The 26,304-nt window shown below is 33.8% G+C and overlaps 2 protein-coding genes and 1 long non-coding RNA gene across 3 annotated transcripts; all 3 read left to right on the forward strand.

The window, feature by feature from the left end:
* The first annotated feature begins 620 nt into the window (after window positions 1-620).
* Window positions 621-4,221, forward strand: LOC142636709 (glucan endo-1,3-beta-glucosidase 14-like). Its single transcript, XM_075810996.1, has 3 exons — window positions 621-764; window positions 1,907-2,943; window positions 3,938-4,221. Exons 1-3 carry the CDS (start codon window positions 665-667, stop codon window positions 4,004-4,006), a joined length of 1,206 nt encoding a protein of 401 aa, XP_075667111.1. The 5' UTR covers window positions 621-664; the 3' UTR covers window positions 4,007-4,221.
* Window positions 4,222-14,237: 10,016 nt separating this feature from the next.
* Window positions 14,238-25,471, forward strand: LOC142634334 (umecyanin-like). The gene is made up of 3 exons (XM_075808631.1): window positions 14,238-14,516; window positions 15,067-15,257; window positions 25,058-25,471. The coding sequence occupies exons 1-3, from the start codon at window positions 14,333-14,335 to the stop codon at window positions 25,298-25,300; spliced, it is 618 nt and encodes a 205-aa protein (XP_075664746.1). The 5' UTR covers window positions 14,238-14,332; the 3' UTR covers window positions 25,301-25,471.
* On the forward strand, window positions 15,269-17,580 carry LOC142634336 (uncharacterized). Its single transcript, XR_012844120.1, has 3 exons — window positions 15,269-15,493; window positions 16,398-16,468; window positions 17,420-17,580. It is a non-coding gene; the product is annotated as an uncharacterized LOC142634336 (long non-coding RNA).
* Window positions 25,472-26,304: the final 833 nt, after the last annotated feature.

The following is a 26,304-nucleotide window of genomic DNA, read 5'->3' on the forward strand; positions in this document are numbered from 1 at the left end:
CTTGGTGGCATTGGCATGTAATCACATTTCTTTATGAATTCCTTAATCTGCTCCTTCATGCCCCTTCAGACTTCAGTAAAAGATTGCCTGGATTTAATGTCTTATGATAACCTCCATGTGTGCTGCCATGAAATTGGCGAATGATCTCCTTAATCAAAAGAGAGTTCTAGGAAATCTAGAATTTTTTTCTCAGGTAAAATAGAATTGAGTTCCTTAAGATTATGGAGATTGGGATTCACTTCTTCTTTGAGTGCCTGCATTTTCTTTCACTTGCTCTTATTCTTGACAAAGCATCTTCCACTGCGTGCAACTCTTGTATTCTATAATACGAAGTCATACCCTATGAGCTTGTGTAACCATCTTTGCTATGCAATGGTTGAGATTTTTAGAGATCAGAAGTATCTAAGACTTCTCAGATTTAGGACTTGCAGAACCTCCAAGAAACCCCATATCTAAATATTTTTTCTTCGTCTTTGGACAAAGGCTAGGAATCTTCCTCTCTCATTTCTCTCATTGTCTTTGGAATATTTTGTCTATGTCATGCCGCATGCCTGAAGGAAAAGCATTGCATAAATCACAGGATGGTTAATGTTGTCTTGACCCTTTGACGTGTTATCTTTTACGAGTTATAAAATACAAGGCCATACCCACATCCATTCTACAAATGGAATGCTCTTGCGTTGTTAACATGCCCACAAAACACATGCGGTCCTCTTCTTCCTTTCTCAGATTTCTGCTTGTGTTCTCTCTCGTATCTCTCAATGGTACGTACAATAGTTTCTTTGCTTGCAGCTTTATGTAGAATACTACAACATATGTAATAGCATACATTGGCCCTTCTGCTCAATCATATTTAAATATATATTATATGAACCAGCAATTCAAACCGTTGTACTTTCAGTTGTGGAGTAACAAGAATTAAGGATATATGTTGTTAGAATGTTAACAATTTCTCTGTTTTATTCTATTCAATGTTTCCTATCTTATTAGTAGTAGTTAATATTTGTATATTTTTAGATAAAATATGTAAAAAAGCAAGGATCAAACCAGTCATGATGCATGTGTATATTGCTTCGAAAATTTTAGCTTAAAAGCATCCAGGTTCAATACTAATGCTAGGATTTGACCCCAAAGCCATTGAATTTGACAAAAAATAAAAAGAAATAATTAATGGATGCCTTAAAGATTTATGAACTACTTTTAAAAATTGTTTATGGGAAAAGAAAAGATAAAAGTAACAAACTTTTTTTTATTACTTTTTATATTTTCAACATAAGTGGTATTAAAACTTTTCTAAAATAATTCATTAACAAATGGCTTGAGGGTACTCGTGAATTGGACCAAAAAAAATTTATGTAAAAGATATTTATTTATTATTTAATTTTCAAAAGTTAAATTGTTTTGACCAAAATTTATACATTCATGATAGAACTTATTTTGAATATTTGGATGGGCATGCTTGAGCCTGTCCTTCACTGTACATATATTTTTTAATAAAAATCTATCTTGATGCCTTTGTAATTAAGGCCATCGCGTTTACAGTTTGTAATATCAAAGATGACAAAAGGTAAATTTCCAGGTTATTCTGGAGGGAAATGTTCTTTACGTGCTTTTGAGAATACTTCAGTTAAATTTTGAGCCAAGACATGGAAATCAAATTTAATATTACATTGGAAATGAAAAAGAACCTTAAAAAAAAAATGCTTTCTCCCTTGCAATGTTATATTAAATATGATTTCCATGCCTTGGCTCAAAATTTAACTAAAGTATTCTCAAAAGCACTTTAAGAACATTTTCCCCCCAGAATAACATAGAAATTTACCTTGAAACTGGAAGGCAAAAAGTTCATTAGTCTGAATTTTAAATCTAATCATTTTTTTTTTGTTCCTGATATTGGTTAATGCAGTTTTGACAGGACAAGCATTTACAGGAACTTATGGGGTAAACTATGGCAGGATAGCTGACAATCTACCTCCACCGGGTAGTGTGGTGACCCTTCTGAAGGCAGCAAAGATAAAAAACATTAGAATCTATGACGCAAATCCTGATGTTCTCACAGCCTTCAAAGGATCTGGAATTGAAATAATGGTTTGTTTGCCAAATGAACTTCTGATCGAGGTCAGTGTCGGCGAGCAACGTGCCATGGATTGGATAAAAGAAAATGTGCAGCCATACCTTCCTGGAACATCTATACGTGGAATTTCAATGGGGAATGAGATCTTGGGTGTTACTCCAGTTGAAATATGGGAGGCCTTGTTGCCTGCATCAAAGAACATTTACACTGCTCTTGATCGGTTGGGCTTGACAAAAGAGGTTCAGGTCTCAAGCCCACATTCAGAGGCTGTTTTCGCCAATTCATTTCCGCCATCCTCATGTACTTTCAGAGATGATATTCTTCCATACATGAAGCCACTTTTGCAGTTCTTCTCGCAGATTGGTTCTCCTTTTTATATAAATGCTTATCCATTTCTGGCTTATAAGAGTGACCCTGAGCATATTGATATTAACTATGCCCTCTTCAAATCAAATAAAGGAATTTATGATGCAAAGACTAAATTACACTATGATAACATGTTTGATGCCCAGGTTGATGCAGCTTATGCTGCTTTAGAAAAGGTTGGGTTTGGTAAGATGGAGGTCATTGTTTCTGAAACTGGTTGGGCTTCTAAAGGAGACGATAATGAAGCAGGCGCTACAGTGGAAAATGCAAGGACATATAATAAAAACTTGCGAAAACGGCTACTCAAAAAGAAGGGTACCCCCTACAAGCCAAAGAAAGCTGTGAAGGCTTATATTTTTGCTTTGTTCAATGAGAACTTAAAATTTGGGCCAACTTCCGAGAGGAACTTTGGGTTGTTTAAAGCTGATGGGAGCATTTCATATGATATTGGATTCACAGGGCTTGTCCCTTCTTCAGCAACCTCATCTTTTATCTCTTTCAAGGTATGGGATTCCAAATCACTTGGTTCATTTTAATTTCGTGATTGGCTGTGGAAGTACTGTTTATTGCTTTCTTGATGAAAAATCTATGCTGTTGTCAGGAGTAAACCTTAGCTTTGTTGAGAGAGTAGAGCATCCTGTCTACTTAGATTAGAGCCACTAAATATAACTTGCATTCACATCATATGGAAAAAGCCAATAAATCAAATTCTTGTTTAGGCGAAGGAAATACGGATATCATAACATCAATGATCGATTTAGAAAGGGAATATTTTGCAAAATTTGTTTTTGGCAAGTAACCAAAGATCTTGGGGCAATTTCTTCTGCTATCATCTCCTCTTCATGATATTGTTATTTTTCTAGTTGCTTTGCTAAGTCTACTGAAATTCTTTGTTTGACAATTTGTGATACGACAAAGTTCAATTCACAATTACATTACAACTTCAGCCATATGGAACCTCTTCCATCATAATGACAATGATCTAATTTAACCAAATTCTGCTACACAATGGACAGTCTGAATCTCCGGATCTAGTTAAGACTCTTGTCTGGTGCTTGGCTGAAACATTTGGGCAGCATTATATTGATATGGATATTCGATAAGAATTTAGGAATTCTTTATAAGTAGCCTTTTTAGTAGGTATTTTATCTAGGGGAAGTTCTTATGTAGCTAGATTCTTTCAAAGAAAATAGAACCAAAGACCAACCTTAATCCCTCTCTCCCACCTCATTACTTGTGCTAAGACCCTGCCCTGTATGCATGTCTAGAAGATGTTATCCTCTAGTAGTAGATTGTTAGCTAATTAACTTAATTTTCTACCAATTCAAGGACTAAGCAATAAGAATACAATTCATTGTCACGTTTCTATGATCTCTTGCATTAAAATTGAATCAGAGTTGTAGCAGTTATAGTTCTTTTTTTTTGCTAAACTTGTAGCATTTATAGTTGTTGTAATTAAGCTTATATTATTTCATTTTCTAATGTTTTGGCTTACAGGGGATTGGATTATCAAACTCGCTGATTTTTACTAGTGCTACACTGCTGCTACTGGTATTAACATTGTAATTAGTCAAAAGGTCAGGGCCTCACTATGTTCTTCGAGATGGTCAGCCAGCTCAGGGAAGAAATTCAAGGTCTTGGATTCATAATTGTTGTAACATTCCTTGTATAGACAATTCAATTTATTCTTGTATTAACACACATTCTTGAAATAGTTGACGACTCCAATATTGCCAATGGCCATTTTCATATTTCAGCAAAGTACAATAGTCATTCTTTCTTTTCCCCTATTCATTCTTCAATTAAAAAAAAAAAATTATCCTTGTTGAAATTCTTTCATTTTATGGGCTTCAAAGCAAACTGGTTTATTGAATTCATTTGACATTTTAGTACCCAATTAAAAAGCAACCATGCAAAATAAAGATATATGACACGGGTGAATTAAGGTTAGTTTATGAGGTTCTTAATGTTGGCAAAACAATAAAAATGACTGCATTTGAGGGTTAAATGAAGGAAATTCCTCTTTCCTCTTTCCGAGAGAGAGAGAGAGAGAGAGAGAGAGAGGCTTTGAATAGAATTTAAAAGACATCCAATGTTTTGTTATTCTAAGTTAGGAATGTGGAATCCATATCGGAGACTGTGACGATTTCATAATTTTTATAGGGTGGTCATTAAGAAACTTAAATTATACAAAAAAAAGAACTTCATAAATTGATAACAAAAAATAAAATAAAATAAACATGCGTATGTACATATAAGTCTTACAATTTCCTTCTTATTTTGTGATTCTCAATTTTTTTTTCTTATCTTGAAACCGTTGCATGATAGTCTCATTCTACATCTCTTTCAAAATTTAGTTACATAAAATTTTTCTTGGGCTTATTTTATTATTATTTTTTGTTAGGACCTAATATATTGTTAAGGGGACCACAGATTAAGGACAAAGTTTGGTTTCAAATTTCACTATACAAATTAACATAACTACATATTTTGAAAATTGAACAATTGAATTGCATGTTTTTTATGTTCTTAAAACACATGTCAATTTTCATACTAATCAGATGTTATTTATTATTTGTAGGAGCCTTTTATACCTTTAGGTCGAGGCTATTTGTTGAGGGTAGGAGAGTTGGGCCTGACTCTTTTTTCGCAGAATTTGTCCAGAACCGGTCTGTGTTATAGACAAGAACTACAAGAAAAGGGAAACAAGCAATAAATATATATATATGGAATAGTAGAAAAGAATGTCAATCCAAATGATTTGTCAGTAGTTAGACATAGTTACAGTGGTAGATTGTAATGTAAATAAAAGTGAATCTCTGTAGAAAGTAGGCTAAAAAGAGCTTGTTGGGGTAGGTTTTGCGACAAAGGCTGAAATTGTAGAATGAGCCCAAAAACTCCCAATGGATTCGTTAAATTTGTCTGTTATTAGAAAGTCAAGCCCAAAATTCGCAATGCGGAGTACACAAAGGCTAACGGTGCTTTATGGAAAGAAAAGCTAAAACAAAGTGAAACACAAGAAAATGTAGGAATATATATATATATATATAAGTCTGAAATTTCAACCTACAGTCAGCAAGAGGGGAAAATTAAGAGAGGTCCTGAGTAAGAAAAGGAGAGTTCCCCTGTACCATTATTTCCCACTTCAGGCTTCCGAATCGTCTAAACACTTGGTAGCTGACTGGTCTTTTGTATCAAAGTTTTGGGTTTTGTAGGGAAAACGTTCTTCCCTCTCTTGTGGACTAGTGATGAATATTTATATCAAGTTTGGAGGGATGCTTGTGACCAGTTTTTTGTTGGGAGGAAGGCCTTGGACCTTTTAGATGCTATTTTTATGATTTGGTGTATTATGTTTTATGTTTAGGAGAGGGTTTAGTTGCTTTTTACATGATTTTGGAAACAAAGTTGCTTCCTCTGCGTGGCTACTGTTTCTGGTCTTTGCAGGCCTTGGAAAACTACATTTAGGTGGTTGAATGGGCTAGGCTATTCAGCTTTTTTAGGGTCAGCTATGCTTTGGTGTGGAAAATGGAGTTGGGCCAAAAATTAGGGGCACAGTTAGCCAGAGCATGGAGACAATTCTAGGGTAGAAATTTCTAATACTAAACCTTCTTCATGGGCCCTAAGTGCCCCAGCGTCCTTAGCCTGTTTTATGGCACATATGGACTGGGCTCATGGAAAGGGTTCGATAGGAATTAACCCAAACCCACTAAACCATTCATATTCAATTTTCCAATTGTTTGCATGGGCTTGAGCCATGCAACAAAGCAAAATACAATTGATAAGATACATTGATCGGGTCTACTAAGCAATTGAGCTTAGTTGTTTTGTCAAACCATAAAATTTGTCACGAAAATGACTATCAACAGAGTCCAAACCTCAACTGATACAACCTTTTTACCTTATCAGATCATAGAGTTATACACTTTGGAGGATAGGTTAGAATAGCTACTCTGCCCAATGAGATCACAAGGAGTGGGTTTGTTATGTGCGGGAGGGAAAAGATTTGCCTAGTGATGCATATTGTTTCTACCGTAATCACTCTTCTCTCTTTTCTATGTCTCACTTCATCTTTCCCTTTTTTTTTTCTCTTCTTTTACTTTCAATTTCCTATTTAGATTGCCTAGGTCACTATTGTTGTCCCCTTATGGGTATTGTTCCTATTTATGTGCCAAATCAAACTCATGTCATTTTTCCTTTTTACCACTAATGTTCACCAACCATTTTGTTTGCTGCTAAAACTCTTCAGGAGTGCCCACTGCCCTCTGGCCATACGGGCTCAACCTCCACTAAACCTTGACCATGGACAGTACTTTTTCTCTTCCACTACCTATTTCATGACAAATTCTCTTTTACACGTTCTGCCATGTATGCCTTTCTATCTCTTTTTCTCCCTCTAAATAGTAAAACATTGAGTCTCTTTTTATCTTTTCCCTCTAGCACGCATCAAGTGGTCTCAGCCGGTCTATTACCTATTTTGGTTAAAGATGCGTTCCTAACAGAGTATTCTCCAAAAGAGGTCAAGGCAGGATACCAAAACTAGGCTCTTTTCCCTTCTCCACCAAACCATACATTCTGTAATCCCTTTAGCTGTGGGCCCACCTTTCCTGCATTAGCTGGGTTATAGGTTGGTGGTACTCTGGCCATTACATCATTGTCTTCTTCTTCTTCATGCTTTGTCTTTTCTTTCTCCATGCGTTTTTGGCCCTTGTTGCTTGGTTTTGTCTCATTGTCTTCCATTCTCTTGGCATTTGGTGCTTCTCATCTGTGTTCCTGGTATAGGAGCAACATGGGCCACGTTTCATTTTGTTGGGTTGGGCCCATTGGTTCTTTACCTCATTCTTTCTCATTTCCTGTCAGTTTCTGCTAGGTGGACCTATTGGGCTCTTGCCCTATTCTTTCTTTCTCGGGCCTTTCTAAGGCCCATTCTCATTCTATGAAGAGGGTCATCTCATCGTGGCTGACTTCCCTACATTGCCCATACCCTAAGGTGGGCTAATGAGTTCTATTTCTTGTCTCTTATGGGTATTTTCTCTCTTCAGGCCTTTGCTTGGGCTGTGCTTATTTACTTTCTAGGCCTTTGGGGCAAACCCAATTGCTTTACTTTTTCCACTCCTTAGTACATTTTTGGGTTAATTTGGGTTTTTTTCTACCATTGGGCCTTCGTGTCCATATTATCAAAAATGAGTATCAACACTATTTGTTCCATAAATTTATTTTTTATGTATAATTTTAGACAATAAAAACTCAAAATTCAAACATTTGGTTGATGACATAGCAGTTGATCTTTAATTTTCTTGAAATTTTTTAAGATTGAAGGATATAAGAAGAAGATCTAATCCAAAGGTGAATTTGTCAAAATTCACATCTTAGTTTTAGTCTACAACCAATTTTTTGCCAAACTTTAATTATGTTGGCCCTAAAAAAATTTGTAAATTTTTTTTAAGGTGGTAACAAAATTCTTTTTAAAGATAAAAAATCATAATTTTTTTAAAATTTATATATAATAATATATATATATATATATATTTATATATATATTTTTTAGGTCAGGTGTCTTTTGACCAATTCTATGTGAAGCACCCTTGATTGGAGAATGTGCCTAATGTCGATGTCCTTTAGGACTGTCTAATTCTCTGAACAAAAGTGGAGAAGGCAATGCCCATCCCCTACATTGCCCATACCCTAAGGTGGGCTAATGGGTTCTATTTCTTGTCTCTTATGGGTATTTTCTCTCTTTGGGTTTTTGCTTCGGCCGTACTTATTTACTTTCTAGGCTTTTGGGGCACAACCCAATTGCCTTATTTTTTCCACTTCTTAGTCCATTTTTGGGTTAATTTGGGCTTTTTTCTGCCATTGGGCCTTCGGTTCTATATTATAAAAAATGAGTATCAACACTATTTGTTCCATAAATTTATTTTTTATGTATAATTTTAGACAACTAAAATTCAAACATTTGATTGATAACATAACAGTTGATCTTTAATTTTCTTGAAATTTATCAAGATTGGAGGATATTAGAAGAAGATCTAATTCAAAGGTAAATTTATCAAAATTTACATCTTAGTTTTAGTCTACAACCAATTTGTTGCTAAAATTTAATTATGTTGACCCTAAAAAAATTTGTAAAATTTTTTTAAGGTAGTAACAAAATTCTTTTTAAAGATACAAAATTATAAAATTTTTACAATTTACATATAATATATATATATATATATATATATATATATTTTTAGGTCAGGTGTCTTTTGACCAATTCTATGTGAAACACCCCTTATTGGAGAATGTGCCTAATGCCAATGTCTTTAGGACTATCTAATTTTCTCTACAAAAGTGGAGAAGGCAAAATAAAACCTATAGACTCTACTACAACTCTACAAGTACCAAAGCAAGAAAAAAAGGAACAAAAAGAATGAAAGAGAGAAGATAGGAAAAGGCTTGAAGGGAAGAAGAACCTGAAAAGTGAAAAGCACAAATTGTGATTGAGAAGGATTTCTAAAGATAGGTATCGTGCCCCCCATGTCCCTAGTAAAATGGGTTGTTGCCAATCGAATCTGGCCTGCTTTTCTTTGAAAGCGACTAGTTCTCTCTTACTAGCCCAAATCAGGCAAGCCCACACTACTAGTACTATAAATGGACCTTGAAGGATGTGAAACTCAACTCTTTTGAGTCTCTCTCCCACTAGTTGTTTTAAACAAATGGGTAGTTTTATAATCATTATGATTTCATCACAATTTAAACCTTATACACCATATGTGTTCCATTTTCTAGAATCCATGTGATCTACTAAGTCATGTCACGACAGGATGATCAAACTTGATTTAATCACAAAAAAGTTTTGTCATGTAATTTGCAAAGTAAATACCCTCCACAAGGAGCAAGGCCCATGATGAAGGCAAGATATCTACTCACATTACTGTAAACTTGACAATGAAAGTCAAAAGAGATGACAATTTTGTCTCGCTCCGCATAGGTGATAGGGTGGGGATGTGATGAGTTTAGACATTTTAGCCCCTCTCTGCACCATCCCCACCTTGCCTAGCATTGATATATTAAGGACTATAATTATAAATTTCTCATACTCTACATCCTTACTATTTAAAGTTTAAACAAACAAATCAAGACTAGCTTATTTAAATGCATGGATATCAATATTTTTTGTTTTTGTTGCAATATTTTCATGTTAAACACTTGGATAATATTATTCAGTTCTTGCTAAAAATTAGTTTGATTTGATATGATATAATCAGTTGTAATTTCAAGTTTCATTAAAAAAATTGTAATAATTGTGGGGAAAATTTCAACTCTTAAATCCAACTCTCCTAATTGTTATTTTGAAAAAAATAATGGTTTTCTTAAAATTTATTATGATCTTATCACAATTCACAATGTTGACCTTGCACTTTAATTATGATTTTAAATATTTAAGAATTCTAATCTCATAAGAATTACTAATTAAATGGAAAGTTGTAGGTTCCAGTTACCTCAACTGGTGGTTGAATAAGAGAGCTGAGGTTTAATCCTCGCTTACACCAAAAACTGATTGGTATCTTGATTTAATGATAAAGAAGACAATCATCAGAAGTGGACTTCATAGGTTGAAACTCTATTAAAAAAAAAAAAAAATTAAACGGAAAGTCCTAGGATTACTTATTCTAATTAATCAAAAGATTTAGTTACTCCAGAACTATATCCTTATTTGACCTGACTAGAAATCTTAAGCATTCAAGAATTCTAATTATCTCATTATTTTATATATATATATAATCAAAACTTTTGACTTTTTATTGACCTCTCTAGAGCTTGCCACATCATTATCATTATTTTATATAAAATTATTTTTGTTTAGTTTAAACTTAATAAGGAGTGAAACTCTATCTCTATAACAAGCCTAACTTAAACTCAAACTCATCATTATCATTTTTTAAATAAAATAATTTTTGTTTAGTTCAAATTGAACAAGGAGTGAAATTCAATTTCTCTAACAAGTCAAACTTAAACTCAAAAGTTGACAATTTATATCCAAAATTTACGAGGTATAAAGAGAGAAGATAACAATTTGGTTTGTTAATGTGCTTGCGAGTACATAACTACACATCTGATATCCTCCAATAACTAAAGCATCTCATTTTTAGTTTTTAAACAATGGTCTAGTCTCCCGTCTTCCCTTCATAATATGATAAAGAAAAAGGCCACATTACATGACAAGATTTGAGGTCTGTTTGGATACAGCTAAAAACTGAAAACTGAAAATACTGTAGCAAAATAATTTTTAAATGTGTGAATAGTGCCGTGAGACCCATTTTTAATATATATATATATATATATATATATTCTGAATAAAGTGGTTGTGGGTCCCGTGAACAGTGTTAAACAGTGCGTGAACAGTAAATTTTGTCCCCTCTTTGCGTTTCAGCTGAGATTTTTTGCGCGTTTACTTCCTGCCACTGTAGTCGTGGGTCCCACACCCATCAAAACGCAAACGTGAAACGCTGAAGGAAACGCCAGGTCCAAACAATCACTTGATTGTCTGCAATGTATATGATCTATGCATAAGCGCTCATCCAAGTAGATAAGCTCCAGTGCCTTCCACCTAATGATTGCTATATAAAATTTTCTAGATGGTAATTAGAATCATTGTGATGTGGAGAGAATATGGTGTATGTATGTTAATTTTTTGGGTAGAAAACTTATATACGATATATTAGGAGGACGTATGACTTTCATTATTTCAACATGGGCTCCTGCTTAACATTTTTAAGCATAGACCACATCCTAATAAAGTTCGTTTAAAGTTTAGACCCGTTAAAATTTAAAACTTATTGCTTTATGGGTTCATGTACTTTTTTCTTTTCTTATATTTCTCCTTTGAATAGTCATATATATTTTTGAATTGTTTCAATATCTTATTCTTTAATTATATATCTTTTTTGGCATTTTGGAAGTTTTAACATCTGAATTTGTGTAGTCACACACACACACACACACACATATACATTTTATCTCTAATTTATAGGCTCTGAATCTTTTGAAAGGAATCAAAAGAAACCCTGAGAACAAAACCTTAACCTCATTAGGCGGGTTTTTCTTTTGATGGATTTCAATTAAGGCTTTATATAAACCTAAAATTTTATTTGATTTTTGTTATTTTCTTTTTTATGAAAACAATCAATCAAAAGTTTAAACATCAAACAAGTCATGTTATCAAGATCAAACAAAAACATGTTATCAAACAAGTATTCAAAACATCAACTTCTTTACATGTTTTATATTTGAATATTAAAGAAAACATATAAAACATGTTACCGCATCAAATCATGCATTGATCGTAAACCTTAATATGTTTCTATAGATAAAATGCTTAAATTCAAGATTATGCACAAAATCTTATTGCATAATTTAAACATCAAGAAAACATCTTTCTTTGATTATTAAACTCAAAAAGCATGTGAAAAAAGAAAGATAAAGAAGTAGGAATCGATACTATAGTTGTAGGAAAATCATGCGCATCTCATTTACATCATACACAACGTAATGAAAAACCAAGATATGCATCAAACCAAAGACACTACTTGTACTATAAGTTAATTAACCATGGTTTGTACAAGTAGTATTCTTGGTTAGCACATCAAGGATTGAGCTTGAGTCTAGACTATGATTGTGTTCAATACCTCCAACAATATGTATTTTACATTTGAATAAAGACAGCATGTTTCATTTTAGGAAATTCCAAAAGCCCAAACACATGTTGCTTCTAAACATAATTTGTACATTGTCTGTACTTGTTAATTATTGCTCAAGTGATCTAAATTGCTCCCTTAGAGGTCCGAGAGGAACTCATTTACAGTAAGAAAACAGGTAATATCACATATGTTAAATCAAACAAGAAATGTCAAAGAAGCAAGATTAATGTTGGGGCATTGAGGTCTTTCACGGGCGTGGAGAAGAGAAGGAGTCCTCGGAGGCAGAGGAAAGCTTCAAACTCCTAGAATTTTGGGAGTTCTTGAACTTTAAATTCATTAATGTCAAGGAGCCATGATATTTTTCCAAGTCTTGGTTTGGATTTAATGGCTCGTTTCACCTTTGAATTCACACATCTAAATATACTCAAAACTTGTTAGTCAATTAATGGGAAATAAAATCTTCCTTGTGGGCTTCTTGGTTTCTTCAGTGTAAACTAAAACCTACGGTCAATTGTTCTAAGAAAAGTAAAGAGAAACTAGTTTTAAATATAAAAAATGCCAAAAGAAAAAGGGAAAAAAAAACCTGAGTCCATTAGTTTGAACTTTGAACTAAAAATAATGAATGAATGCGAGTGTAACCTTGCTTAACTAAAGGGTGCTAGTAATCTAATTACAGTTTTTAGGGTAAATTATTTACTTGGTTTCTAAAATTTACATTTTATTCATGTTTCAAATGTATCAGTTTAATATCTAACTTTTTAATATTGTGTCAAAACAGATTTTACGAGATAGAAAAGAATTATATGATAATTTATGACATTAAAATACTATTTTCTCTTTTCAATTGAGCTGTCACATCAACAATAATGCGTCCTTATTTATTTATTTTTAAAAATATGACTTTTTTTCCCCAAATTTAAAGCCTCTCCATCACATTCTTTTCCGTTGGACATCACCTTCATCCTCTCCTGCCCAATGCCGTCCAATTTCAGGAGGTTTCAGATTTTTGGGGAAGAAAAGCCAAAGTCTTTTATTTATTTTTTAATTAAGGATATGTGGTGGTTAATGTGGCAGCTTCAATTGAGAAAAAAAAAATTACCATTAGCCATCAGTATTGTTTATCTACTACTTAACAAAATGGACTATTTTAACACAATACCAACTTTCAACTGCAAAGTTAACAATATATGAAAAAAAAAGTAAACCAATTAAGACTTTTTTGTTTTGTTTTAATTTTTGAAATCTTTTTTTTTTTTTGGGTGAAATAATTGTTGAAATCTTGAATTTTGTCACGTTACTTTGAACAGAGACTTAATGCATTGTCAATTAGATCCTTCTATTGTATGCAATATTGAAAGATTGATTTTTTATTATTATTATAATATATATATATTATATTATTTTTTTTTGAGAATTTAATTTTGTAAGACTTCGTCTCTTGTGAGAATAACATTGAAAGACCTTTTTATTTTTTTGGAGAATCAACATCGAAAGACTAAATATTAATAGGCTATAATATAGCCTATTAAGTCATTCAATGTTATTAATGCTATATTAAGATATGAATGATGTGAGCTAGTTTCAATGAATATTATTATGAACTTGCACGTCAACAAAAAAAAAAAAAGGGCTTGTGTCTCACATCGGTGCGTGAGTGTAGTTTTTAGTGTTTATTATAGAGTTTCGCGTCTCCAACTGTTACTAGTAGTTTTGTGAGATGGCGTGTTTTGTTGATAAAAAAAAATGAACTTGCGCGTGATTTGGTAGGACGTGGTCCAAGTGTCCAACTAAAGAGAAACTCTAGCCTTATTGAATTTTCTGTATGGTCCAAAGAAATGTAAGACTTTTCAAATCAAATCTGCAGACTTTCTACTTTGGTTTGAGGTCAAGAGATGGATTCATAAATGTACGTACATAATGGACCTATGACCAAGTAATAAAATGAACAAAAGGGACCGGCATTTAAATTATGAATTATCTTAGAGTCTAATTAATCGGTGCTTGGTCGATCATGCTTCCCCGTCAAGGCCGTGTCTAAGTCCTAGATGAGCTCTTCCTCATCATTTTTGCGTCACTATATATAGTCTACATGCAACTTCACATTGTCATCGAAGACATATACAATAATACATATTGATAACTTAGATTGTATCAAAGGAAAACAGCATATACATATTGACATATATTGTTTAGAGAGATAGAGAAAGAGAGAATGGAAAAGCTTATGAGTGTTGTGGTTGTTCTTGGTGTTGTTGCTGCAGTGCTTTTACAATGCACGACAGCACAAACAGTGCATGTTGTGGGAGATAACATTGGTTGGACCATTCCCCAAGGTGGTGCCCAGGCATATCAGACTTGGGCTGCTAGTAAGCAGTTCGTGGTTGGTGATATTTTAAGTATGATTTTCTGTCTTTTCTCTCACACTTTTTCATTTTTCTTTGCTCTTAAATTTTTTTCTATTCTTTTTCATCATCGCTACCAACTTCTTTTTTTCAAAGGGACATTTATTCTTCAAATAACATTAATGTCTTCTACTTAAGATGTACTTTTGTGTTGGAACCTAGTCCAAGCTTCCAACCATACATATTAGATATGCTCTTTGCTATGTTTATCTGTAACAATATCACCAACAAATGGGTGATTAATCACATACCCAAGAGATTAATTAGGTGCCCTATGAGCCTTGGAAACTGTCCCACATAAAAAAAAAAAAGTGATTAACTGAAAATCAAGTAGTTATAAATGTGTTTGTATACAATTAATATGCAAAAAACAACTACAGAATGTAGATCCTCGAATTTTATTTCTCTAATAATATTACATACACTAAAACATAACAAATCAATATATGTGCATCCTCCTCCTATCAGGAACTCTATTAATTTAAGTATTATATCAATATCTAATGCATTTTCCATCATAATAATTAATTATCATGTGTTGCAGCGTTCAACTTCACCACCAACGAGCACGATGTCCTTAATGTAACAAAAGAATCCTACGACGCTTGCAGCACTGCCAACCCTATTGGCAACGCCATCAAAACTGGCCCTGCTAATGTGACTCTCGAGGCTGCTGGCAGTCACTACTACATATGCACCGTCGGCAGGCACTGCCTAGCAGGTCAGAAGCTAGCCATCACTGTAAAACCCCACATAATATTTTTTATTTTAGAGTTTTCTTTAAAATATAATTGTTGGGCTATAGGCTTTCTTTTAATTGTTATTGCAGCCCACTACCCACTAAGCCCACATCTTATAATACAAGCTACAGAATAGAGGAAGAGATAGTCAGGGTTTTATCTAAGAGGCTAAGAAGTGTTTTCCTTGGAGTTAGTACACGTACAATTGAAGAGACACTCAGATTGTTCAAGGTAAGATTTCTCTCAATTAGAAACAAGAAAAAAATTAGAATTTTATTAGGTTATTTAGAAATTTGATTTTGATCCTAAAATTTATATTCTAATGTTTAGGTTTTCCATTGGATTAGATATTAGATTTGAGCCCGTGGGATTTCACGAATCAATATTTTTTTGTTTAAGTCTTCCATTGGATCTGTACATATAATCCTAGATTGAAGTCAAATAATTCGGCCCTCCTTCTTTCATTGAATTGGTATATATATGTATATATTTATATAATGGTTAAAGAAGGTGAAAGAAGAAGTCAAAGAAGGGCTACGGTGGATTTGTGTATATATATATAAAGGTTAAAGAAGAAGTCAAAGAAAGTGGCTTGTTCTTCTTGAATTTTTATATATATATATATATATATATATATATATATATATATATATATATATATATTGGTTGAAGAAGTCAAAGAAGGTGGCTGTTGATCTTTAGTTGGATTTATATATATATATATATATATATATATATATATATATATATATATATATATAATGAATAGAAGAAGTCAAATATTTCGGCTGTGGTTTCTTTGCCTCTGGACTTATGCTATGCCGTGCTGTATATATATATATATATATATACATATTAGGATATTAGGTTAGTTGTAAAGTTTTCTATGGTAAATATATATATATATATATATATATATATATATATATATATATATATAATATGGCTTGGTTGGGGTTATGTATATTAACTTAAACTCTAAAACTTTAGCTGCTGCCTCTAGGTTCTGATAAATTACTTTGCATTAGTGCTATCATTAGTTCAGCAAAGTATTTTACTAGTGAGTCAATTCTTATAGTTTAGTAAAATTTATATTTCGTAGAGGATATTGAGTAATTTTCATAATTGATTATAGGTCCGATTTAAGAGTGTCTTGAGGCTCTTTGGAGATTATTTTGGCTGGACTTTCAGAGTGATTTGAGTGCGGTAAGTAATTATGCATAATATGCACAAGTTTTGCTCTTTAGGTTCTTAGAAGTTAAAGATTTTCAAAGTTATATTTTTAAGCTTACATTTTTTTAAAAAGTTTATCAAAAAGCATTTTTACACTATTGAAAGAGAAATTTTAATTGGCTTTTAAATAATGTTTTAAAAGAAATTTCGAATTTTGAATAACGTTTTGAATGTCTAAATCCCATTTAAAAGATGATTTTTAACTAAACTATTTTCTGAAAATAATTGAGTTTCAAAGTAAGTTTTCTAAAAAGATTTTTGTTCTTTAAATTGTTTCAAACCAAGTGATTTCAAAATCATATTCTTGTTTTTCAAATGGTATTTAAGACGTTCCTTTTAGCAAACTGGATTTTCAAACTTATTCAAGAATTGTAAAAATATTTATATAAACTCTTCAGTTCCTATTCGTTCCCTAAGAGAGTCAAGCATCTTTTGATTTATGTTTCAATTTGATATTGTGATATTTAATATATCTTTATTGTTGGAACAATTGTTAATATTGAGAAAATTATTATATGTTGTATAAACTTTATTGTTTGAGATATGTGACTCAAAATGAGTGTTTTTAGAATTGATCAGATATATATGTGTAAATCCGCTCACAGGATTGTATGTGAGAATATGTGTTGATCCCTCACCAGCAGGGGTTAGATGTTGGTATCCGCTCACAGGATTGTATGTGAGAATATGTGATGTGTATATGTGACACTGTGCTCTGATCAATTATTTGTATGTGTTTCCAAAAGACTTTAAGATATGATTATATGTGTATTAAGTGATTCTTTACATGTTTTGAAAACTATATTGGATATTTTGAGTGAAATTGTGAAATCAAACTCGTGCTTTGTTTGACTCTATTCCGTTGTGTATTCTGTATAATTACTTACTAGATGTGTGGCTCACCCCATCAATTAATATTTTCAGATTAAAGTATAGTTGAGAATTAGAACCTTTGGACCGCTTGTGAGGTGCAAGGTAGAGCGTGGAAGTTGTAGGCGGCTTCAGTGTTACTCGAAGACTCATTAAATTTTAGTTACCTTTGTTTTGTAGTTCACATTTTATATAGTGGAGTTTATTTTCAATTTGTGGAGTTTTGAAAAGATTAATAGTTATTATTATTCTTATTTTCTCGCTTAGACTTCACAATATTTTGGAGATTATTTTATATTGTTGTTTTTAGTTATTATAAGAGGTTTATCGAAGCATTGTTTATTTGGAGTTTTATTGAATTAAGTTTAAATAAATTGTGTTTATTGAGCTAAGTAAGGTTAGCAAGTTAGTCGAGTGTCTAAATTCATGTTTCATGGATTTGGGTCCTGACAGTGTTGGTATCGAGCCAGGTTATGATTACGTAGACGGTTAGGACTTACGATATTTTTATAAGATGTGGAGGAGTAGGCTTGAATTATTATTCATAGGCAAAAGGTAGTTTTGGGAGTTTGATAATTGTTAGAAGCTATATGCTTATATGCTTAGAATATTATAATAGTAGAAGGTTTAGTATATCTTGTATATCATGACTTTGCTTGTGATTTATTTGACTTTAAGGTGTTGTTTATTTGGTTATAGGAAAATGCCACCCCGCAATTCTACCCCTTCTGGTCTTGAACCAAAGTCTGAGAGCCTTGAGGGTGTTTTAAGTGCTATTAAAAGTCTTGCTGAAGTGGTGGAGAAGCATGTTAGTACTAGTGGAATAGTTAAGCCCAAAGATACGGAGGTTGAAGGATGTACCATTGAGCAATTCGGGAAATTGGGTCCTCCTTCATTTTTGGGCAACCCCGATCCTACAGAAGCGAGAATCTTGGATAATGCAAATGGAGAAAATTTTTGATGTGATTGGTTGTGCTTGAAGTGCAAAAAGTCTCATTTGCTTCCTTTATGCGAAAGGGAAGCAGAGCATTGGTGGAGATCTACCAAAAAGACCTTGCCACTTGAGGAAGATGAGATACTAACTTGGAGTATTTTCCTTGAGGCCTTTTATGAAAAGTATTTTCCGGAAAGTGTACGGGATGAGAAAGAAGTGGAGTTTATGGAGCTCATTCAAGGGAATAAGACGGTGTTACGGTATGAGGCTAAATTTGCGAGTTGTCTCGATTTGCCCCTCACATGGTGGGCGATGATGTTAGGAAGGCTAAGAAATTTCGAGGGGACTACGACCAAGTATCGAACTAGGATGGCGGCCTTACGATTGAAGTCTTATTCGAGGTCGTGGAGACCGCAAAGGTTGTTGAGAAGGAGTGTGAAGACTATCGAGAGGATTAGGAGTCGGAATAACAAAAGGCCTAAGGCGAAGGGTTTCATAAAGGGAATGAACACAATAAGCCATTTAAGAAGAAGACTACGGCGAGAACCGAGAGACTAAAATGGTGCAACGGGTAGTAGAGGTTTGTCGAAGTGTGGTAAAAAGCATAAGGGTGTTTGCTATCGTGAAAGTGGGGCTTGTTTTAAGTGTGGTCGGATGGGTCATCGTATCAAAGATTGCCCGGCCATGAAGAGTGAGTTGGTGGCTAAGCCTGTGATGTGAAGCAAAGGCCAAAAGTCCAAGGACGCGTGTTTGCTATTGCGAGCAAGATGCTAAGGCATCCAAGTCGATAGTAACGGTACCATTCCCATATTTTCTCATACGCACGAGTTCTTATTGATCCTGGTTCTACTCATTCCTTTGTATCTTGTGCTTATATGAAATATGCTGATTGTGTGCCTGAATTGTTGGACTTTGAACTTTGTTTCTACTCCTTTGGGTGAAACTATGGTTGCCGAGTTTATATGTAAGTCTTGTGTGATTAAGATTGGAGAAAATGAGTTGTTGGCTGATTTGATTCTCTTAGAAATTCAAGAATTTGATGTAATCTTAGGCATGGATTGGTTAGCAGCTTATCATGCTAATGTTGACTGTTACAAGAAGGAAGTGGTGTTTTGTATTCCAAGTCGACCTGAATTTGTATTTCATGGGTCTAGAGAAAGCCTCGTGTCTAATGTTATTTCTGCCATTCATGCTAATAAGTTACTTAGAAAAAGTTGTAAAGGTTATCTTGCATATGTGGTGGATAATGAGAAGGAAGGGATTAAGATTGATGACATTCCTGTTGTGAGGGACTTTGTTGATGTATTTCCTGAGGATCTCCCTGGGTTACCGTTTGATAGAGAGATAGAATTTGCCATTGATTTAGTGCCGAAGCGCACCTATTTCTATGGCACCATATCGTATGGCACCTGCGAGTTGAAGGAGCTTAAATTGCAATTGCAAGAGCTTTTAGAAAAGGGATTTATCAGACCTAGTGTATCTCCTTGGGGTGCTCCTGTTCTTTTTGTAAAGAAAAAGGATGGGTCTATGAGATTATGCATTGACTATAGGCAGTTGAATAAGGTCACGGTGAGGAATAAATATCCCTTACCTAGGATTGATGATTTGTTTGATCAATTGCAAGGTGCTAAAGTCTTTTCGAAGATTGACCTTAGATCAGGTTATCATCAACTCAAGGTTAAGCAAGAAGATATACCTAAGACTGCCTTCCGTACTCGCTATGGACACTACGAGTTTCTAGTGATGCCATTTGGATTGACTAATGCCCCTGCTGCCTTTATGGATTTAATGAACCGTGTGTTCAAGCCTTATTTGGATCGGTTTGTTATTGTTTTTATTGATGATATTTTAGTATATTCTAAAACTCGGGAGGAGCATGTAGAACACTTGAGGATGGTGTTGCGAGGTCTTGAGGGAGCGAAGTTATATGCCAAGTTTAAGAAGTGTGAGTTTTGGTTAGACGAGGTAAAGTTTTTGGGGCATGTAATATCTAAGGATGGCATTTTTGTGGATCCTAAAAAGGTGGAAGCTGTGGTAAATTGGCCTAGACCAACAAATGTATCTGAAGTTCGTAGTTTCTTGGGTCTTGCGAGTTACTATAGGAGGTTTGTTGAAGGTTTTTCAAGTATAGCAAGTCCCTTGACTAGGTTGACTCAAAAGAATGCTAAATTCTTGTGGAAAGATGATTGTGAAAAGAGCTTCCAAGAATTGAAAGACCGGTTGGTTTCCGCTCCGGTTTGACATTGCCAACGGGTTCGGGAGGGTTTGTAATTTACGGTGATGCTTCACGAAAGGTCTTGGTTGTGTGCTTATGCAGCATGGAAAGGTGATAGCATATGCTTCTAGGCGGCTAAAAAGGTATGAACAGAATTACCCTACTCATGACTTAGAGTTAGCGGCGAGTGGTCTTTGCATTAAAGATATGGAGGCACTACTTATATGGGGAGACGTGTGAGATTTACACCGACCATAAAAGTTTGAAGTATTTGTTCTCTCAAAAAGAATTGAATATGCGGCAAAGGAGATGGATTGAGTTGTTGAAAGACTATGACTGTACAATACATTATCACCCTGGTAAAGCAAATGTGGTGGGCGATGCCTTGAGTAGAAAATCCTCTAGTAGGGTGGCAAGTATAATTTCGAGGAAAAGACCTTTCTTTGAAGAGTTGAAGGAGATTAATGTGGAGCTCCAATTTAATGAGTCAAGGGTACTTGTTGCTCATTTTCGAGTGCAACCTACTTTAGTTGGAAAGGTGACGAGCGCTCAAGGTTCGATCCTAATTTGGTAAAGATTATGGAAGAGGTAAAGGAAGGTAATCGAGCTGAGTTTGAAGTTCAAGGAGATGGTGTTTTACGATTTAGAAATCGATTATGTGTTCCCAATAATGCTGAATTAAAAAGGGAAATTATGGAGGAGGCTCATAAATCTGCATACACTGTTCACCCAGGTAGCACCAAAATGTATCGAGATCTTAGAGAGGTGTATTGGTGGAATAATATGAAAAGGGAGATTGCAGATTTTGTATCTCGGTGTTTAATTTGTCAGCAAGTTAAGGTTGAGCATCAAAGGCCTGCTGGGTTACTTCAACCTCTCAGTATTCCAGAGTGGAAGTGGGAACATATCTCTATGGACTTTGTGACTGGATTGCCTAAGTCAGTTAAGGGTCATGATGCTATATGGGTAATAGTGGATAGACTGACCAAGTCTTCCCATTTTCTACCAATCAAAACTACGTTTTCATTGGATAGATTGGCTCAATTATATGTTATGGAAATAGTGAGATTACATGGAGTTCCTGTCTCTATAGTTTCTGATAGAGACCCTCGTTTCACCTCTAAGTTTTGGAACAGTTTACACAAGGCTATGGGAACCAAGTTAGATTTTAGTACAGCTTTTCATCCTCAAACGGATGGGCAATCAGAAAGAACTATACAGACACTTGAAGACATGCTAAGAGCCTGTGTGTTAGACTTGAAAGGTAGTTGGGAGACTCACTTGCCTTTAATTGAATTTGCTTATAATAACAGTTACCATTCCAGCATAGAGATGGCTCCTTTTGAGGCATTGTATGGCCGGAAGTGTAGGTCACCTATTTGTTGGAATGAAGTGGGTGAAAGGAAGTTGCTTGGTCCAGAACTAGTTCAAGTGACTACGAAAAGATTCGATTGATTCGTGAAAGACTTCTAGCTGCTCAAAGTAGGCAAAAGAGTTATGCGAGATAATAGAAGGCGAGACTTAGAATTTCAAGTTGGGGATCATGTATTCTTAAAGGTGTCTCCATCGAAGGGTGTGATGAGGTTTGGGAAGAAAGGCAAGTTAAGTCAGAGGTATATTGGTCCTTTTGAGATCTTGGATAGAGTGGGCAACGTATCTTACGGGTTGGCATTGCCACCGGCTTTGTCACATATTCATAACGTATTCCATGTATCGGTGTTACGAAAGTACATGCACGATCCATCACATGTTTTGGAGTATGAGCCGATCAATGTTAGAGAGGACTTGTCTTATGAAGAGCAACCAGTGCAGATTCTTGATAGGAAGGAGCAAGTGCTACGTTCAAGGAATATATCCTTAGTGAAGGTGTTGTGGAGAAATCATACAGTTCAAGAAGCGACATGGGAAAAAGAGGAAGACATGAAAGAAAAATACCCCTATCTATTTTCTAATTGAGGTACGTCAAGTTTAGGGGACTAAACTTATTTTTAAGAGGGGAAGAGTGTAAAACCCCACATAATATTTTTTATTTTAGAGTTTTCTTTAAAATATAATTGTTGGGCTATAGGCTTTCTTTTAATTGTTATTGCAACTACCCACTAAGCCCACATCTTATAATACAAGCTACAGAATAGAGGAAGAGATAGTCGGGGTTTTATCTAAGAGGCTAAGAAGTGTTTTCCTTGGAGTTAGTACACGTACAATTGAAGAGACACTCAGTTGTTCAAGGTAAGATTTCTCTCAATTAGAAACAAGAAAAAAATTAGAATTTTATTAGGTTATTTAGAAATTTGATTTTGATCCTAAAATTTATATTCTAATGTTTAGGTTTTCCATTGGATTAGATATTAGATTTGAGCCCGTGGGATTTCACGAATCAATATTTTTTTGTTTAAGTCTTCCATTGGATCTGTACATATAATCCTAGATTGAAGTCAAATAATTCGGCCCTCCTTCTTTCATTGAATTGGTATATATATGTATATATTTATATAATGGTTAAAGAAGGTGAAAGAAGAAGTCAAAGAAGGGCTACGGTGGATTTGTGTATATATATATAAAGGTTAAAGAAGAAGTCAAAGAAAGTGGCTTGTTCTTCTTGAATTTTTATATATATATATATATATATATATATATATATATATATATATATATATTGGTTGAAGAAGTCAAAGAAGGGGTCTGTTTATATTTAGTTGTATATATATATATATATATATATATATATATATATATATATATATATATATATATATATATAATGAATAGAAGAAGTCAAATATTTCGGCTGTGGTTTCTTTGCCTCTGGACTTATGCTATGCCGTGCTGTATATATATATATATATATATACATATTAGGATATTAGGTTAGTTGTAAAGTTTTCTATGGTAAATATATATATATATATATATATATATATATATATATATAATATGGCTTGGTTGGGGTTATGTATATTAACTTAAACTCTAAAACTTTAGCTGCTGCCTCTAGGTTCTGATAAATTACTTTGCATTAGTGCTATCATTAGTTCAGCAAAGTATTTTACTAGTGAGTCAATTCTTATAGTTTAGTAAAATTTATATTTCGTAGAGGATATTGAGTAATTTTCATAATTGATTATAGGTCCGATTTAAGAGTGTCTTGAGGCTCTTTGGAGATTATTTTGGCTGGACTTTCAGAGTGATTTGAGTGCGGTAAGTAATTATGCATAATATGCACAAGTTTTGCTCTTTAGGTTCTTAGAAGTTAAAGATTTTCAAAGTTATATTTTTAAGCTTACATTTTTTTAAAAAGTTTATCAAAAAGCATTTTTACACTATTGAAAGAGAAATTTTAATTGGCTTTTAAATAATGTTTTAAAAGAAATTTCGAATTTTGAATAACGTTTTGAATGTCTAAATCCCATTTAAAAGATGATTTTTAACTAAACTATTTTCTGAAAATAATTGAGTTTCAAAGTAAGTTTTCTAAAAAGATTTTTGTTCTTTAAATTGTTTCAAACCAAGTGATTTCAAAATCATATTCTTGTTTTTCAAATGGTATTTAAGACGTTCCTTTTAGCAAACTGGATTTTCAAACTTATTCAAGAATTGTAAAAATATTTATATAAACTCTTCAGTTCCTATTCGTTCCCTAAGAGAGTCAAGCATCTTTTGATTTATGTTTCAATTTGATATTGTGATATTTAATATATCTTTATTGTTGGAACAATTGTTAATATTGAGAAAATTATTATATGTTGTATAAACTTTATTGTTTGAGATATGTGACTCAAAATGAGTGTTTTTAGAATTGATCAGATATATATGTGTAAATCCGCTCACAGGATTGTATGTGAGAATATGTGTTGATCCCTCACCAAGGGTTAGATGTTGGTATCCGCTCACGGGATTGTATGTGAGAATATGTGATGTGTATATGTGACACCGTGCTCGATCAATTATTTGTATGTGTTTCCAAAAGACTTTAAGATATGATTATATGTGTATTAAGTGATTCTTTACATGTTTTGAAAACTATATTGGATATTTTGAGTGAATTTGTGAAATCAAACTCGTGCTTTGCTTGACTCTATTCCGTTGTGTATTCTGTATAATTACTTACTAGATGTGTGGCTCACCCCATCAATTAATATTTTCAGATTAAAGTATAGTTGAGAATTAGAACCTTTGGACCGCTTGTGAGGTGCAAGGTAGAGCGTGGAAGTTGTAGGCGGCTTCAGTGTTACTCGAAGACTCATTAAATTTTAGTTACCTTTGTTTTGTAGTTCACATTTTATATAGTGGAGTTTATTTTCAATTTGTGGAGTTTTGAAAAGATTAATAGTTATTATTATTCTTATTTTCTGCTTAGACTTCACAATATTTTGGAGATTATTATAAATTGTGGATTTTAGTTATTATAAGAGGTTTATCAGAAGCATTGTTTATTTGGAGTTTTATTGAATTAAGTTTAAATAAATTGTGTTTATTGAGCTAAGTAAGGTTAGCAAGTTAGTCAGGTGTCTAAATTCATGTTTCATGGATTTGGGTCCTGACAATCACTGTCTCGAGCTCTCCGGGCGCCACTCCACCCTCCACCAACACTCCTACTACTCCCACGACCCCTACTCCCACATCAACTACCCCTGCTGATTGCAGCCCATCTCCTACGTCATCTCCTGATAAGGTTGAAGGTCCATCCACTATGGCTGCACCGCCTCCTACTACTTCTTCATCATTTGGGGTCTTTGCTAGTTTCTTTGTCTCTTTAATGTCCATTGCTATTGCTTTTCTTTTTTAAGGAAGAAGAGACAGCCGGATAGGCGTTACATACACTTTGAGTTACGGCTTTCCCTCATTATGTTGTTGTTTTGTTTTTCTTTTTTTATTGGATTTTGTATTGGAACTAGATATTGTGTTATTTGAGGACGTGATTAATTAAGGGATTTTTACAAATAAAAACAGGAAGAAAATGTCCTTTGTAATCCTAAAGACTTCCATACTGTTCCATTTTTATAATTTGGGAATTATTGTCAACGGTTACTATGTGATAGATAAAACATATGAGTTATTATATTCTTTGTATATGGTTAGGCTAGGCCTTAAACTACAGCTTAACTCTCAGACTTAGTTAGGCTAATGATGCAGGCCAATTAGGTTAGGCCTTAAACTACAGCTTAACTCTCAGACTGAGTTAAGCTAACGATGCAGGCATTGTCATCAGATACTCTCTCCCTCTCTCTCATGATGTTTCTTTCTAGTCATTGGGTGCATGCTTTAATTGGTGCTTTCATCTCTTCACCTAAATTGCACGGGTGCAAATACAGGAGCGATATTCCTTAAAAAATTAGGGTATGACATGGTAATTAATCAATGTTCTTTTTAGGAATATTTTAAATATTTTATGGACATAATATGTTTATTTTTTGTTTTAAAATTAAGTAACAACATATTTAAAATTAATTTAAGGCAATAGCAAATAGCAAAGAAGTACAATGATGTCCATAAATTGTTGTTTAAAGTACAAATAAATAGTTCAAATAAACAAAATGCTTAATTTGTATGGAAAAATACACCATACGTCAGGTGCACGACTCCTCTCTCTCACATGAGGATGTAGTCCACAAGTGTAGGACTCACCTTTGTGTAAGAGGGAGGAAAACTAATGCACCCGATGCATGATACACCTTCTCAAGTTGCACGAATAACACAATGGGTATGGGTACTTGCCCATTTTAGTCGTGTTCGTGCAGCATAGGTCTTCACATTCCCTTGTATATATCATTACTATTTACTAGCAAAGAT

Source organism: Castanea sativa, chromosome 5 (genome assembly GCF_040712315.1).
Source record: "Castanea sativa cultivar Marrone di Chiusa Pesio chromosome 5, ASM4071231v1".
NCBI classification, from domain to species: domain Eukaryota; kingdom Viridiplantae; phylum Streptophyta; class Magnoliopsida; order Fagales; family Fagaceae; genus Castanea; species Castanea sativa.

Bases quoted from the DNA above. Each gene is read 5' to 3' on its own strand.
- LOC142636709 (XM_075810996.1), top strand. From the start codon at position 665: ATGGAATGCTCTTGCGTTGTTAACATGCCCACAAAACACATGCGGTCC. The intron at 765-1,906 runs GTACGTACAATA...TGGTTAATGCAG, and splicing joins CTCTCTCGTATCTCTCAATG to TTTTGACAGGACAAGCATTT. The intron at 2,944-3,937 runs GTATGGGATTCC...TTTGGCTTACAG, and splicing joins CATCTTTTATCTCTTTCAAG to GGGATTGGATTATCAAACTC.
- LOC142634334 (XM_075808631.1), top strand. From the start codon at position 14,333: ATGGAAAAGCTTATGAGTGTTGTGGTTGTTCTTGGTGTTGTTGCTGCA. The intron at 14,517-15,066 runs GTATGATTTTCT...CATGTGTTGCAG, and splicing joins CGTGGTTGGTGATATTTTAA to CGTTCAACTTCACCACCAAC. The intron at 15,258-25,057 runs ATCACTGTAAAA...TGGGTCCTGACA, and splicing joins TAGCAGGTCAGAAGCTAGCC to ATCACTGTCTCGAGCTCTCC.